This window comes from Pteropus medius, unplaced genomic scaffold (genome assembly GCF_902729225.1).
Source record: "Pteropus medius unplaced genomic scaffold, Ma_sr-lr_union100, whole genome shotgun sequence".
Taxonomy (NCBI): Eukaryota; Metazoa; Chordata; class Mammalia; order Chiroptera; family Pteropodidae; genus Pteropus; species Pteropus medius.
Window position 1 is genome coordinate 30521 of NW_024345775.1, and position 15927 is coordinate 46447.

A 15927-nucleotide genomic window follows, 5' to 3' on the forward strand; every position below is an offset into this window, starting at 1 on the left:
AAAAAATCAGAATTTTGTTAATTACATCTAAAGCCTAAATATACAAAAGATATACACCAAGTAAAAACTAGATCTAGTACCTAAGAGAAACTAACAGCAATGGGAGCCAGGGGCAGGAAAGAGACCAGTTATTTGTTTTATATGATCCCATCATGGAGGGGGATACTATATACAAAATTTTAAATGTATTCATGTATCTATACATAGACACATGTAAGCATTTATGCACTGTAAGTACCTAAGGGTTTCTAACAGTTTTCAGATAATATAAACTGTATGCTTTTAAAAGTCAACACTCGAAATAACCTAATGAAAAAGTGGTGAAGACAGTGAGACATGAATGACCAGTTCTCTCAGTGGTCAAGTATTGCTTGGTAGAACCCCAATCCACTTCCAAATATATAACCTAGAAATTCTTCCTTTAGGAGACATGTAAACAGTGTTCACATACTCTCAATAACAGCCAAATACTGGAAGCAATCCAACATAAAAACAAATAATGAATATTATACACTATTATACAATGGGGTATTAATAGTGAACAACCAGACAAATTAAAGATACAAGCAAAAATGAAGATGACTTTTCAAAGCATACTGCTGACTGAAAAAGAGCAAGTAAGAGATATATACAGCATAACACAAAGTACAAACAATGTACTTTTCAGAAATATATATAACTGAAAAACTATAATAAAATTATAACAAGAAACTCACAACTGTCTCCCTTTGGGGTGAGTTAGGAGAGGCAGGGAGATCCAGAGTTATAACTTGTAGAGAAGCATGAAAATAAATTCACTACATTACAAAACATCAATTCTTAAGCTCAAATGTGAGTTTGAAGATATTGAACATAATGCTTTACAAGTAAAAAGCTACATGCATTCTTCTGTGGCTTAAATATATGAATAATTTTTCTAATTTCCAAAAAGCAATTCAAACTATACCAAAATGTTAATAAGGTAGGCTATGAGTGGTTTTTTTTTTAATATTGTATTTTTCAATTTTCACTTCTATTAAAAAAAAGAGTAGTAAGCAAACTAATTTTTTTGTAAAAAACAAACTCTACTAGTACTTTTATATATACACAAGAATTGAGTGAGTTCCTTCAAAATGTCTACCTCTTAAATCACTACTTTTGTTTTCTGGATCAAATGTCTCAAAAAGTCTCAGATGTAGGCCAACGTATATACCAAACCAAAGAGTAAGTCTCTTGACTCTGCCCAATATGGTTAAACAATAATTATAAAAGGGATAATTCCTCAATAAGACATGAAATGAATTATTTTTTAGCTTCTTCTCCCCAAATAAGATTGCTTCATCAATCAAATTTTTGGCTCTCAATCTAGGGAGAAATTTCTAATGTGATTAGTTAGCTCTTAAACCATCTGAGTGGGTATCTGATTATATAGAGGTCAGTCTGTATCGAAAGATGAAATTAGTGGTTTCTCTATTATTCCATCTATTCCACAAGACATATGCAAATTTTGAGCCCAATGAGGGCATTTCTTGATGTCCTCCTAGCTTTCGATCTACAAAGATGAATAAACTGCTCATAACATTTGTCTGTATGTATAAAGAAGATAACCAAAAGGTGGTGGTAAACTTCTAGTATTTACATTTAGGGAAAGATGAAGAACTACTGTGGTTCCTGAGCAATTAATTCTAAGGTATTATATAGTTTCTATGTCTACCCCATCAGAAATGCAGAGAGGAAAGAGTGGTAATAACAGTAACTACACAAATTCTGGGTAACTGACAGATCATGCAATGTCATTAAACTTCACCTTTATCCCTAATATGTGAAAATAGCACTGTGAGTAAGGTCCCATAGGAACAGAATCCTTTCAAAATGCTAAAATGACTTTCCCTAGCCAAACTATTAATATGAATTACCATCTGTATTACCTCCTCCTCAGGGGACAGGTTCCCTTTGCTACTGGCGACAGGAAAACCACTGCCAAATTCTTTAGAATGAATGTCTGCTCCATACTCAACTGTCACATCCTCCTCAATGCTGCTCACCAACCTCCAGAATTCCTTTTCCACAAGTTCTGTAGGTACCATCTGTGATAACAGGTATAAAAATGACCACAGCCCATTACTTTGACCCTATGTTCCCATGAGCACAAGTATCAGATATCAATCCCTATGTCCCATTCCAGAACCACATACATGTACAGGCATGTTAAAGTAGTCAGCCTTGAAGGAATCAGCCATTTCACCAAAGCTCTGCAAAGTGTACTCCTGGGTGGCTTGCTCAAAGCCAAAGGCTTCAGGGAGCCTTTTACACTCCTGAAACATAAAATATCTTAACAAGACAGAAGCAACAGGCAAAGAACCAAAAAAAAAAAAAAGCTACAGATATATCTCATGTTGTATCTCCACCTTTCTTACTGTTTCTAGGTAGGTTAAGTTTCTTTGGTATCCACTACACATATTTTGTTTTCTTTGTTTCCTATGGTTCATGTCATCTGGATTATAATCCTTCTTCTCTGTCTTGCTTAAGTCTCTACTACCCTACTGTTAATATGACCAACCATTCTTGCTTACTATGTCAATGAAAGCTAATCTAAACCTAATAGAAGTATTACCAAGAACTAAATTGAAAACATCTATGTTAGATAAGCCTTACCGCCATTATACACTTTGGGCACCTCCAAACCCCTCTGGGGATTTCAGGAAGGGGTGGCAATAGGCAGAAGATGTGATAATTGTCATCACAGCCATCACAGAGAAGAAGTTTATCATCTTCGTCCCCTTGGGAGCATATTCGGCAAACATATGAGTCAATCTAACAGGATAAATAAATAAAAATATAAGCTGCTTACTCCATGATACTTTACTTCAGGTTTCCAGGCTATTCATTTTAAACACCTACCACCAGTCAACAACTATGCAATGTTCTATTTCTGACTTCATCCATGAGTTCTCAATCTTATGGAAAAGAGGAGGGGATAGAAATAATTACTAAATAACATATTAAGAAAAAACTATAGTTAAGGTGCTTTGAGAGGCACAAAGGAGACTCTTTATGGAAGGCTCAATACTATATAACCACGTCATAAAGGTATAAACTAGCATGGATCATTCAGAGAATAACATTGTTATTAGCTAGCACAGACTATAAATACTTACACAAACATATGTAAACTTGCATATACTTACATATGTATATAAAGTGATGACCCTCTATCACAGCTATTCCAATCCTACTTATATATACAACAGAAACACCTACATATAAGCTTATGAGTTATACTAAACGCATATACTTTAACAGCAGCATAAATTTGTAGTAGCCCCAAACTGAAAACTACCAAAAAAACCCCTTCATGAACAGTAAAACAGATTAAAAACTATAGTGAAGTTAGCTAAAATTGTGGTTAATAATACAATGAGAACTTACACAATACAAACGAATCTCTCAAACATTAATACTGAACAAAGAAGCCAATACGAGATTATGTATTGTATACTACCTTTTTAAAGGACAAAAACAAGTAAAACTAATATACGTATTTTTGTGTATGTACCCTATACTGCAATAAAAATAAAAAGCATCTGAACTGGGTGATCAACTAGATGTAGGGGTAACAGAAAAATCATAAATGATTCCCAAGCCTGGATTTTGTGACAGTCTAAAGCATGAGAAACACCTGATCAACTGGGGACAGTAAAGATGATCACTCAGTGATCATGTGAGATAATTAAAGAGAAATAGAGGAAACCGGAGCTCGAAACAGTAATCTGCTTAAAGATAAACATTTCTGAGAATATCAACATTTACAGAGTAGATAGGGGCAAACAAAAAATAAGAACACAGTAAAATTAGCCAGAGAGGAAAGAGGACAATCAAGAAAGGAAATTTACCATTTTATGTAAATGTCGAAACTCTAGAATACTTAAAGAGATTGTAAAAATCTTTCTGTAAGAGTAGGAAAAAGGGACAAAGATTTATACATATAAAAGACAGAAGTAAAGCAATATCATAGAAGAGAGGCACTACTATATAACATGAGGCTTTGAGAGTCTTGAAGCATTTGCCAAAACAAACTGCTTTTTCACATAATTTATATTTGGTCACATTCTCTCCTACCATATTAAAACATTCAGAAAATGGTTATTACAGGAGTTCAAAATCTATAGCAATTTGGTGAATATTCCTGGTCTAAAAAATAGCTGACATAAATTTTGCTCCTAACTATAACAACTTGAGTATGTTTCTTCCTTTTCCTGGCTATCAGTCTCTTCATAATATAGGGGTCAGATGTAAATGGATGGAAAGAAAAAGAAAAGTGGAATTAATTTTAGTTTCCACCTAGTCTTTAAAGTTCAAAAACATTATAAAATCACAGGTGAGTCCTTACAAACTGGGCACTGCAGTGATTCTTTCGTAGACGCCTGGTCCTCTTGGTACAAGGCTCTAGGTTGTGATTCAAGTCCTCCTTGGGCAATGTTAACATCACTTTCCCATCCCCACTTGGCTCCTCCTTCATTGTAATAGCGTGGGGGCATATGATCCCTTCTTTATCTAAGAAAGTAAGAAAAAAATCCGAAAATAAACCTATTCTCCATCAAAATAAACAAATCATCTATCCCATGGCACGTTAGTACTTTATTCCTCATATTGTCTCTCAGTCTATTACACTTCACCTTTCTTCCGTAAAGTCTTATCCTTGGCCATAAGGCCCAAGCCCATCATCTTGGGGCCTGCTCCATAAATCTGCAACTTCTTCAGCTCCGGATTCTTCTTAATGTCCTCTTCAGTGGGCACCGGCTATTAAAGCAGGATTCAAACAAGAAAATGACTTTAAATATGTAAATATAATTTTTTAGGCAAGATCTAGACTTTCATATTTGCAAAATATCCCAGATCTTATAAAGGTGAAAGAAACTACATAGATTAAAATTAATCAAAAGACTCCACCCATTTTCAAATGTTTACCGATGACACATTTTTTACCTGTGGATAAAATACGGCTAAGTAGGAACACACAGAGAAATTTCTTTCCTCATTTTATGTTAAAAAAAAAGAATACTGTTGTGTTTGCAAAGCTACTTAAGCTTAAAATCATAAAATATAAAATATACTAGACAGTTCAATAAGTATATTATAAACAGGTCTCTTTCTGCAACTGAAGATGCAAATGGTAAAATAGGAAGGTCCCTATTCTGTTTGTAATTCAGATCTTTAGAAAACTTCTTTCTCCCCATAATGGGAAATTTGAAACTTATTATGTCAAAAAACACATATAGCATATTATACCATAGTCATCATATATTTATTTTTAGTGGGCACTATATGTTTTTTTTATCTATGTTCCAACACACCTAACAAATTTGGTTTTGTTGTATTCCCAAAATAATTTATGCAGGAAATAATATAAATTGTGTATGAAAAACACTGGGTTAACTGGGAACATAATGGTGGTAGTAAGCATAATTTCCCAATGATCAAGATGATTAGAGGAAACACAGCTCAAAATAAAAGTATGTTCGAGAATAAAATTTCTGAGCTGGAGAGACATATACATTATCCCTTCCCCCCATATATAGATCTATATCTATATCTATATGTGTTCCATAGCTTTTCTTACTATGTTATTCCAGAAATAATTTAACCTATGCTTTTATTATACAACGTTGACATGATTCAATTTTTTGGTATTATGAACAATTATATAATTATTTTTTATAAATTTTCTATATCTTAGGGTGTTTTAACATATCTGGGGCAAGAAGATGCTTCTTGGCTACTCCTAGGACACTCTCCCTTCCAGGGCTAGCCAGTTCCTAGAGACAGTAAACAACATGTAGGTGAGTATGCTTTTCATATACAAAAGTCCATACCCTCATTGAACTCATCTAACTCTCAGACATGAAGATATTTTCCCTGCCCTAAATCAACCCATAGCCAGGTACCAAACAACTAAGGATAGTCCCTATGCCCCAGAGCCTGTGAATTACTCAAACTAGCTAATTCTAAATGTTTGCCCTACTCTGCGCCTTGCCTTTCCTGAGAAAAACTCCAACAAAGACTGTGGCTTATGCCTTTTCCTTGCACTTCCTATCTACCTCCTCACTGACACTAATGCTTGTGGTCTTCTGTGGTGAGATATGCCTATTGTTTCTAGGGGAACTGTGTATACCATTATAACTTGTCTTTCAATGGAACTAAAATAGTTGATTAGGGTTAATAAAAGAAGCTTGAAAACAGGAAGCGAAAAAAGATTTAATCAGTTTTATAGGCATGTAACTTCTAGATACCATGACATTATATTATACTTTTAAATTACATATTAATTACATGTTAATTACATCATGTTATATATTACATATTACCTTAACATGTTTCTAGCAAAGTATATACCTTTTAAGAGATTGTTTTAAAATATGAAATGACACAGTATTACTCTTAACCTTTTAGACATCTTACTATTAACTTTAACATATACTAATGTATAAAATGGAAAAGATGTGCTCATCTTCATAATTTCTATTACTAGCTTTACTTGTTTTCTGCTCTACACAGAATTAACCTACAACTTTTTTTCTTTAATGTTTTGAAAGTCCAACCAATTTATTATTTGGTTTAATAACCAGACAGTTTTCAAGAATTTAAAAAACCTTTCCAGCAAAGTAAATAGTCCTGTCTTCAGAAAACAAGTGTCTAAAGACTGTCAGATTTTGAAAGGAATGTGTTCCATTGGCTTATACTTACAACTTTCAAATTTTACTGACTTCCAAGTTATAACATGCTCATTTTCTTATTCAACTTATTTTCAGACACTTTTTGTTATAAAGAACTGAACTGCTAATGAAATTCAGAATCTGACTTTTAATAACCTGACCTGGATTACTATTTCTTTATTCATTCTAATGTGAAAATATTTTAGGTTTATTATTAATATTCACCCAATTACTTCGGATACATACCTTAATCCTTCTTTACAGTATTTCAGCAATAAAAATTGACAAGAGAATGAGAATATTTCTAGGCTGCCATCAAGTACAGCTAGCCAGAGAGTGGGAGGAAGAGACAAGGAAAGGTAATCAGTTCACAGAGCCCTGGGCTGTAAGTAACAAAAGATTGCTCAAGGCTGAATGTATGTTGAAACTCTGAGTCCACTTCAAGAGGCTCTTTCGGCTCTTACATAGAACAGCCCACCACCAGGCAGCAAGCACCTCCTCTTGCTGACCAACGAAGTTTCCAGACTGTGGCCCACAACCGATCCAGAAACAGCAGACATTTCTTCCTTGTGAATTACTCATTTCTAGCCTGAAACTTTTTCTTCTTCACTATCCCCTGTCCCCTTGTCCATAGCCAATGTAAATCTTTTCAAAACAACTTATATCTTTATTCCCCAAACTCGTCTTATGAAAGAGTAGCAGAAACCCCAGGACAGCAGACATGTCTGTCTCTCCATTTAGTCCAGCAGCTGCAGGTTTAGACTGCATGCCCCGGAACCTGGTCCTTTTTCTAGCTAGCATGTGGCTTCACAAGTGCTTCTCTTTCAGTAAAATTTATGGACTCAAAGGAACAGCACATCCAAATTTTTATGTATATGTGGACATACAAAACAGTCTTAAGAAAATTTAAGACTGTATTGTTTACATTTTTTCTCTATTTTTGAAATCTTGAAAATCTTTGAGTACAGTGATTTGTCCTCTGATAGCCAATTTTTCTACATAGCAAATAAGCCAGCACATAATATGTCTTTGATATATAACAAACTAATCTGAAGTTTTAAGTCCTCTGTCTCCTGCACTCTAGGAGACAACATTCCTCTGTCTTAGCCAGGTGCTAGGCAACTAAGAACTACCCCTATAGGTTAAAGCCTGCCAAAATTGTTCAGATCAGGCATTCCTAACCTCTAACCCTGTCCTGCCTTGCCCTTCACCTAGAAACCTCAATGAAGCCCACCACCAAGGCTCTCCCCTCACTCCTGCCCCTTCTGCCTCCTGACTCACGTTTATGCTTCCCACTGTGGACTGTGTTGCAAGCCCTATCTCCTAAACATAATAACCTTTGTTTCCTAAACCTCTGTTGGTTCACTTCTGACCACACCTGACTAACCATCTCATAAAAGAACACAGAACAAAAACCAACAGTTATTAAACAAACAACTATACAGTGTGCTTTGTGGAACTCATCCCAAGATTCACAAATATTAACTCCTAAAATGATATTAGGAGACTATACATTTACTTTTGAAAATCTGTAAAAGGTAAACTATAAAAATATTGCAAACCAGAACTATGAAACCAAATAACTCTCATTTCAATTCATTCATTTTTGAAACAGCTATAGGTTTAACAATAAATAAATAAATCACAATGTTTTACACAAATGAACTGTCTCCCAAAGCAAGTCCCAGAAGAACTCTGGCAATTTATGAAGGAAAAAAAAAGACACTCACATCAGGCTGTCGCCATTTTGCCCGGCGACTATAGCTGCTGAACTTGGAAGGCTGCAAAGACTGCCTAAGGGGAATGCTGTGGGGTTTATACTCCTTGTCTTTATCTTCACTGTCAAATGGGTGAGTGTTACACTGCTGGGGAAAAAAAATCTAGGATCAGGAATTGAGTCACATTAACAATCAACAAATAAAGTATCCTTCATTCTAAATCTCTGACAATGAAAACTGTACTTCATTCTAAACAAATCTAGCCCCTTCTCATCCTGTAGAATGACAAGCTCTTATGAGAATTCCTCTCCAAGTAGAGAAATTATATCTTACATATACTTTTTCTTATGTATAAGCATTAGAGTATAAAAACAACATTGTCTTTGGAAGCATACTGGTAGATCTAAACCTGGACATTTAGTCTTCCACTTTTACTTTTTTTTTCTAATTCTTTTACTCTGTGTATGGTCTGTGAACATAAGAGACCTCTTGTTCTGTTCCAATGTCCTTGTCTGAAAAAGCGGTAATAAAAACATCAAATCTAACAGAATTATGTAGACTAGATAAAAACATGTATATATTTTTACACATATATACATATGCATTTAAAAAGGGCTTTACAGATAATAAAACTTAAAAACTTATTATTTAAGATACCAGCTAAATCATTTCCTACTCAAGTCAAGGGCAAATAATACCAATGCTTTAACCCTAAACTCACTTTATCTGAACCATGCTCAAGAAGTTAAATAAGTGCATAAGATAATTTTATAATTATCTCTTTCATGAAGGATGACCTAAAAGAGGCCCAAGATCTTGTCCATAAAAAGATGCTATTACACAACAACGGTCTAAGACAAAGGGAAAGGACACTCTAGTCCTTATCCAGCTAGCCTAGCAGGTACAAAATTTCTTCACATAAGCTGCAAAATATTTTCCAGGGCCTCCTAGAAGTACTAATTCTATCAATGAACTTAAGAGTTTAAATCTTGAACTCAGGAGAGAGACCAACCAAGAGAGGGTAGACAGCCGAAAGAACAAATCACATTAGGCCCCAAACCAGCTAAGGACCCTCACCACAAGGTTAGCTCCAGACTGAAACATTTCATAGGGGTAAATGATGCGTTCATAGTGAGATCTTAGCAGGGAGCCAATATTTTTGCCTGGTGGGTAACGGAGACGCTGGGCAACTCGGGCCCACCGCCTGTCCTTGCAGATAGCTTCATAGCCCCCTTCCTCCATCACAATCTGAAAGGATAAGAAAGACTACAGGTTAACTGTAAGCAGACTAGAGGGACCTAAAAATAGCAATTAGGCCTAAAAATTTAGGCTGTTCCAAGCATTTCAAAACAAAACTCAAAAGACTTTGCCAAGAAATGTTAACATGTACTATGTTCTCATCTTTTCTGCCCAAGGACACAACATTCAACCATACAGGGTATACCAGCCAAGGGCTTGTTTTCCCTTTTGAAGATAGAATTACCCTTACCTTACTAAGGCTGTAGAGGTCCAAGATCCTCCGCTCCACATTGGGAATTTTTAATGAAGAACCTTGGAATTCCCAGAATTTTGCAATTTGGTCCAAATAGTTCAGTTTCACTCTGGTCTCAGCCTAGAGAAGAGAGAGCCCTATCAGGTTGGCTTACTCATTAACCTGACTTTAGTAAAATATAAAGTGGATGGTACTATTGTTCTGAAATATCTTCAGTTCTCTACTAGGCTACAGCCTAGGCTTTGCTGCCTAAATCACCACGAAGGTCTATAAAAAGCTCAAATATGCCAACTCTTTCATCTGATAGACTGCAGAAGGCGATGCTGAGTCGAAAATCCTCTATCTTAAACTTTAAAGCATTACTCTTGGGCTAAGTTAATGAAGCCTGAACAAGACTATTTAGGCTCAAGCTAATATCTTCCTTAAGATATCCATTTGAGTGAAGGGAATAAAATATTTTCTGATTCTATGTCAAAAGAATCAGACATACAAGTGAAGGGAATAAAATATTTTCTGATTCTATGTCAGAAAAATTGGAAGTGAAACCCTTTTCTGAACTCTCCTTCCGTTACCTCAGTAATTTCTAATAGCAAAAAAAAAATGCTGAACCATTCATTACCTTTCCCATATTTAATACTAAGTGGAATATACCCCCGTGACTGCTTTAATAAACAAGTTCTACCTCTACTACTTATTCTGACCCATTCCTAAACAATGTATTTTATTCAAAAAGAACAACTACAACCACCTAATTTAGCTGGAAATTTAGAAGACCATATTTCTGCTCTGAACTATTTGACAAATCAGGAAAAATCCAAAATGATAAAATATGAGTATGGGGTGAAAAAAACAGAAAAGGTAGTATCTATGTGACAGCTCTAATTTTAGTTTGCTCATCTCTGAAAACTTAAACTCTCATGTCTTGAAATTTTGAAAAGACCTTATGCAAGATCAACAAATATTTTGGGGAACAACTAAGCTGAGTTATAACCAAAATATACTTGATTTCAAAACCTAAGTTCTTTTAACTGCAGTAAAACTACAAGTAAAATGAGATCAGAATTCAGCTTTCAGTATAAAGAGGTGACTTCCCTTTTACCTCTAGTTCATTTAGCCTCTGGATTCTAGGAGTAAATTTGAAGTTGTCAACTTCTACTGCAAAGGGAGGCTGCCAGTCCTAGAAATAAACAAAAAATGATTATGGCACAGTAAAAGACGAAGATGTTGATTAGCTAGAATCAACTGTTTCAATTTTAACATCCTTCTCTTTTAAGATAATTCAGGTTGCTATTTTTGCCCCAAGTGCTCAAATAGTTGCTTCTTTAACATGAGATAACTGACGGGGGAGGAGAGGTTATAGAATGCAAAACACTACTTGGTATGTCTCCTCGAAAAACACTGCAAACAGTAAAACAAAAAAAGAAATTCCCACAAACAGCCTAAGAGCTGAGTTTAAAATGACGCATCTAGTAAAAAAAGGCCCACTGGAGTTTTGAGATGAAGTAAATATTGTTAAGAAACTGTTTATTTTCAAACGTAGATCATTATCTCTTCCTACTCTTAGAAAAGCTAAGCATAATACTGAGAAAAGTATAACTATGCAAATAGAAAAATGCAAATGTTATAGTCTCAATAAGTATGTAATAAATGAACACTATGCCATTAAAGCTGACATACACTTGGAATATCCTATTAATTATTTAAAGTGATGGCCTAGGTTCTTTTCAGTTTTTACTCTTAATTTAGCAAACATTTGTTTCAATTAGTAGTGCTAAGTATATTAAGTTAAGAGGAGAGGTCACTAAGTAAAATAATATCAGTATGATTGGTCGGAAGAACTCGAAATGCCACCCTACTGTTTTCTGTTTATTACAAACGCCGTAGTTCTATGAGAAAACGAAATAATCCTAGGCCCTGTGGTTAACAAATAATTCATGTAAGTTTTCGTTGCTTCAGTTACACAACAATCACTTCTGAATATATTAAAATTTGTTTTAATGTTAAGTGTAAGACATAAAAATCCATATAACTAGTGGCACAGTGCAGAATCAATTTCGAAGATCTTTTCGTTTCTTCAATAATGATTAACTCACGAAGTCTGAGGACCCGATACGAACTTTTTTCACGAGAGGGTGTTCTAGTCAGACGTTTAAATAATAAGAAATTAACAAACAAAGGAGGAGTCAGCTAAGTGCTACGAGTTTGTAGCTCTACATCTAAAGCCTTGTAAATCTGTAGTAACCCTGAACTCAATCCAAAAGCCACCCCCTATAAATTTTGATTCAGAGGCTTACCGCGGGCGGTCGGATCTTGCAAATGCCCGATTTTTCGGCTATGGGCCTGATTTTCGCGATGTAGTCAAGCGGGTCTCGGAACTCAGCCCAGGTGGGCTCGAACACTGGGCACTCAGGTGGCGGTAGGAAGCCGTCGGTTCCGGAATCCATGTCAGCTCGGATGCTAATACGTAAAATATGATTCGGTCTCTCTCAGTGGCGCACTGATTCTGCCTACCTAAAAACTAAGACCCAAGTAGGCCTTATTTTTACGAAATTCCAGAGTTACTTTGATACATGTAGCTGCTTACCGATCACCACAGCGGTCGGTTTTATAACCACCATCTTGACCCTTGAGCTTTTCCGGGTTTTTTACATCCCGTGTCACTCCGCGGACCGATTCTCAAGCGTTATCGCCAAAGCTGAGAGACGTTAAGCCCCCTAAGAGCTGGGAACAAGAAGCAATCCACCAGAGATGGGGCGGGGGGCGCGGGCGGAAATATTCTACAAGCCAGGCGCTTCAAAGTATTAATAGTTTCACAATCTGAACACAAAGCAATACAAATAGAACACCGGATCTTTTTTAAAATGGGTTCACTGCGCATGTTCCGCCTGCGCATTAGAGGGTAAGGCCTTCAAACAGAAGGTTGTGTGGAGAGCTTCTCTACTACTCTATTAAAGAAACTCGAACTACCGCAACCTGCCTCTTTTCTTCTGTCTGAGCAAGTTCCAATCTTGAGATCTCAAACAAAGTGCTTGTAACACTCACCAGAGACTTACTGGGTCCCAGATTCCCCATCTCATTATACAGGAAGGAAATATGTTACACCAGTTTCACTCTCTGGGAATCTTGATAAAATAAATTATATTAATGTACACTGTGTGATTTAAACTACTCCTCCCATAAACACCTTTCCATTTTTAACTTCAGATTACAGCTCTTCATAATAAAAAAAAAATGCTAAAATGTTTCTTAAGAACTCAATATGCTACTACAAAATTAATGCAACAAGGAATAGAATTAAAATGTGAACCCAGCCCAAATCAGAGCCTGCAATGTGCTGATCAACCCTGCAGCCAGGAGAGGGCCACACACCTTTAGAACAAAGGAAGATTTTTCTGTTTGGGATTGCTAACAGTCCATTCCCCACACCTGTAAAGGGGAAACAGGAACCAAGAGTATTGATACCCACTTTCTGTGCTGAGTGCCTCAGCCATTGTGTGCCAGTGTAATGGTTTTTACTTCCCTACACACTGGTAGACAGGATTGAAACATTGGGGCTGTTTCAATTTTTCCAATATACCATCCCTCCACTCCGTGCACCCCACCCCTCTCAGTAGTCTCTGGGTGTGTGGGAACCATGGGTGGACATACGTACTGGCCGAGTGGACCAACATTGTACCTGGGGATGGCCATATCTCCCTGCCCAAGTGTGAAAGACTTAGGGAAATGGCTGAGCAATTGGGATGCTTACTATGCCCACCATGATCCTGTGAAGCGGACTCTTTGGTGCTTTTATCCCTTGGCAGAAATCTTTCCTTGTTTTGAAGATGTCCTCCTGGCTGCAGGGCTGATCAGCATCTTGCAGGCTCTGAATGTGGCTTGATTAACATTTTAATTCTCTTGCCTCCTCCCTCATTCACTAGATTTCTACCAGGATTGCTAACAACCCATTCCCCACACCTGTGAAGGGGAAACAGGAACCAAGAGTCATTCCCTATGGCTAAAACCATGGGGAACCTACGGGTCCAAGGCTGGGAACTGCCAGTAGGCCTTTCAGTCTACATATTCTTACCTTTTCACACTAACTATCCTTCCCCTTCTCATTGTCCATATCAAAGGAAATGGGAACTAAAGAATGACGTAAAGAATGAATTCCTTGAACACTCAGGTCCTTCTCAGTGCCTTTACTGTCTCTCACTGTCCTTGTCTCTATTGTCTCTGTCCTTGTATCGTCCCCTCTAAGTCCTTCTCAGAGCCTTTATTCTGTCTCTGTCTTTCTCACTGTCTCTCTCTGCCTCTGAGATGAGACCACACTCTGTCTGTGGTCTAATAAACTTTCCTTTTCTAATAAACTTTCCTTTTTGGTCTACTTTGGTGTGCGTGTCAAATTCTTTCTATACTCTCCGCCAAAGGACCTTCTCTCGGTACAGGGCCTGTTCTCCCCATCACTTGGGGAAATCTGCCCTGTTCTGCATCACCTTTTCTGGCAACCACGAAGGAACCAAAGGACATAAACTGGTCCCTCCCAAGTTCGCCATGGCTCCTCTCATCTGGTTGGGATTCATTTCCCTACACCATGCACATCAATTGTTGGCCTCGGGCCAACAGTTGATGCATTTTCTGGGGGGGCTGGTGAGAGACTTGTTCTCTAACTGAGCAGGAATCCAGTGGCCCTGTATACCTTTCCCACTTTTCTTCCTCTAACTTCCCTGACTTGGCACTGCCGTTGGAACTGCAGAGACCTGCTGAGGGACCCTGTTCAAACCCCAAATTAAAAGACTGTGCAGCACCTTTTGGCCACAACAGGACAGGTGAGCCCCCATGGGAATCCTCTGTTCCTTCCTCTCAGCCCCTTGCTTTCGTTTTCGCTGAGCGCTCACAGCCGGGGAAGCAGTGGGCTGCCGACACTTGCTCCGGCTTTCTCCCGGATCTTGCCCCTCAATCTTTACCTCCTTCCCTCACCTCTCTAGTGGGAATTCCAGTGGGGAGGAGGCGGGGTCACGATAGCAGTTCCCCTGAACCCTCCAAACTCACCCCGTCTGTCCTGTACTCATTTCTTGATTGGCTCTGGGATGCCAGAGCAATCTCAGAGACGGTCCAAATCGCTCAGATCTGCGCACCGCGCGGCCAGCCCCGACTGCATCGGGTTCCCTGGTTGCGCCCTACAGCGCAGGACTTCAAGGTAATTTTTACCCCAAAAGCTAGCCTTCTGTTGCCATCTTTGAATGTCTGTGGCTCTTTCTCCCTCGGAGCTGCAGGTAAATCCCTGCACACGCTTGGGGCAGTGGCGGGCCTAGACCCACACTGTCATTCCCCTTCTGACAGTGGGGGCCCAGGACCCCCTTCTGCCTCCCGTTGTTCGAGCCACAGGTCAACCCCTGTGCATGCTCGTAGAGAAGTAGTGGACCCAGATCCCTTCTGCAGTCGCCTGTTTCAGCAGTGCCGGGCCCAGATCCATGCTCTCGTCCCCGCTCTTGTGCCTTCCCAGGAGGCACCCCACCACAGGGCGCACGTGCACCCCTCTCAGGGTGAGTACCGCACTTTCAGACTCAGGCACAGCTAGCACTGCTATCTTGAGGTTTAGTTTCAGTGCTTTATCCAGGGTGTCCAGGTTCAATTCTCGGAAAGAGAAGAATATTTTTCCTCCTTCCTCCTCCACAGCAGCGGCACTTCCCAGCTTGTGCCCCGCAGGAAGGCAGGAAGTGCAACCCCACGGCCCAGCTCTCAATGAGCTATTCCCTAATAGCTAGTGAAGCTGAGCCTCTTTTAATGTCTGTTGGCTATTTATGTCTTCTTGGGAGAAATGTCTGTTCAAGTCCTCTCTCCATTTAACTGGATTGTTTTTAGTTGTGAGTTTTTAAATATATTTTGGATATTAGCCCCTTATTGGAGACATTAATTGCAAAAATATTCTCTCATTCAGAAGTGGCAATGGCTCTTCTGAAAAATACTTTCATCCTGTTAGTTTCTCAATTACTTCAAGTGTTCCTATTACTCTCCATCACTATTTACCTATTAAAAGTAGTCC

General features: G+C 38.0%; 1 protein-coding gene across 10 annotated transcripts in view; it reads right to left on the reverse strand.

Annotated features, from left to right (window-relative positions):
- Positions 1-12740, reverse strand: part of LOC120612197 (lysine-specific demethylase 5D) — a 40885-nt gene extending 28145 nt beyond the window's left edge. For 2 of the 10 annotated variants that reach the window (XM_039874676.1, XM_039874674.1), the window contains exons 1-10: positions 12197-12739; positions 11002-11079; positions 9900-10022; positions 9488-9658; positions 8423-8557; positions 4656-4779; positions 4370-4533; positions 2635-2793; positions 2175-2294; positions 1908-2066 (exon numbers count right to left, since the gene is read on the reverse strand). In XM_039874676.1, coding sequence (XP_039730610.1) covers positions 1908-2066; positions 2175-2294; positions 2635-2793; positions 4370-4533; positions 4656-4779; positions 8423-8557; positions 9488-9658; positions 9900-10022; positions 11002-11079; positions 12197-12346 — 1383 coding nt within the window. In that variant the 5' untranslated portion in view covers positions 12347-12739. Of the gene's footprint in view, positions 1-1895; positions 2067-2174; positions 2295-2634; positions 2794-4369; positions 4534-4655; positions 4780-8422; positions 8558-9487; positions 9659-9899; positions 10023-11001; positions 11080-12196 lie in introns of all 10 variants that reach the window. The other 8 variants (XM_039874671.1, XM_039874679.1, XM_039874672.1 and 5 more) reach the window with 8 other exon arrangements.
- Between the last annotated feature and the right edge of the window lie 3187 nt (positions 12741-15927).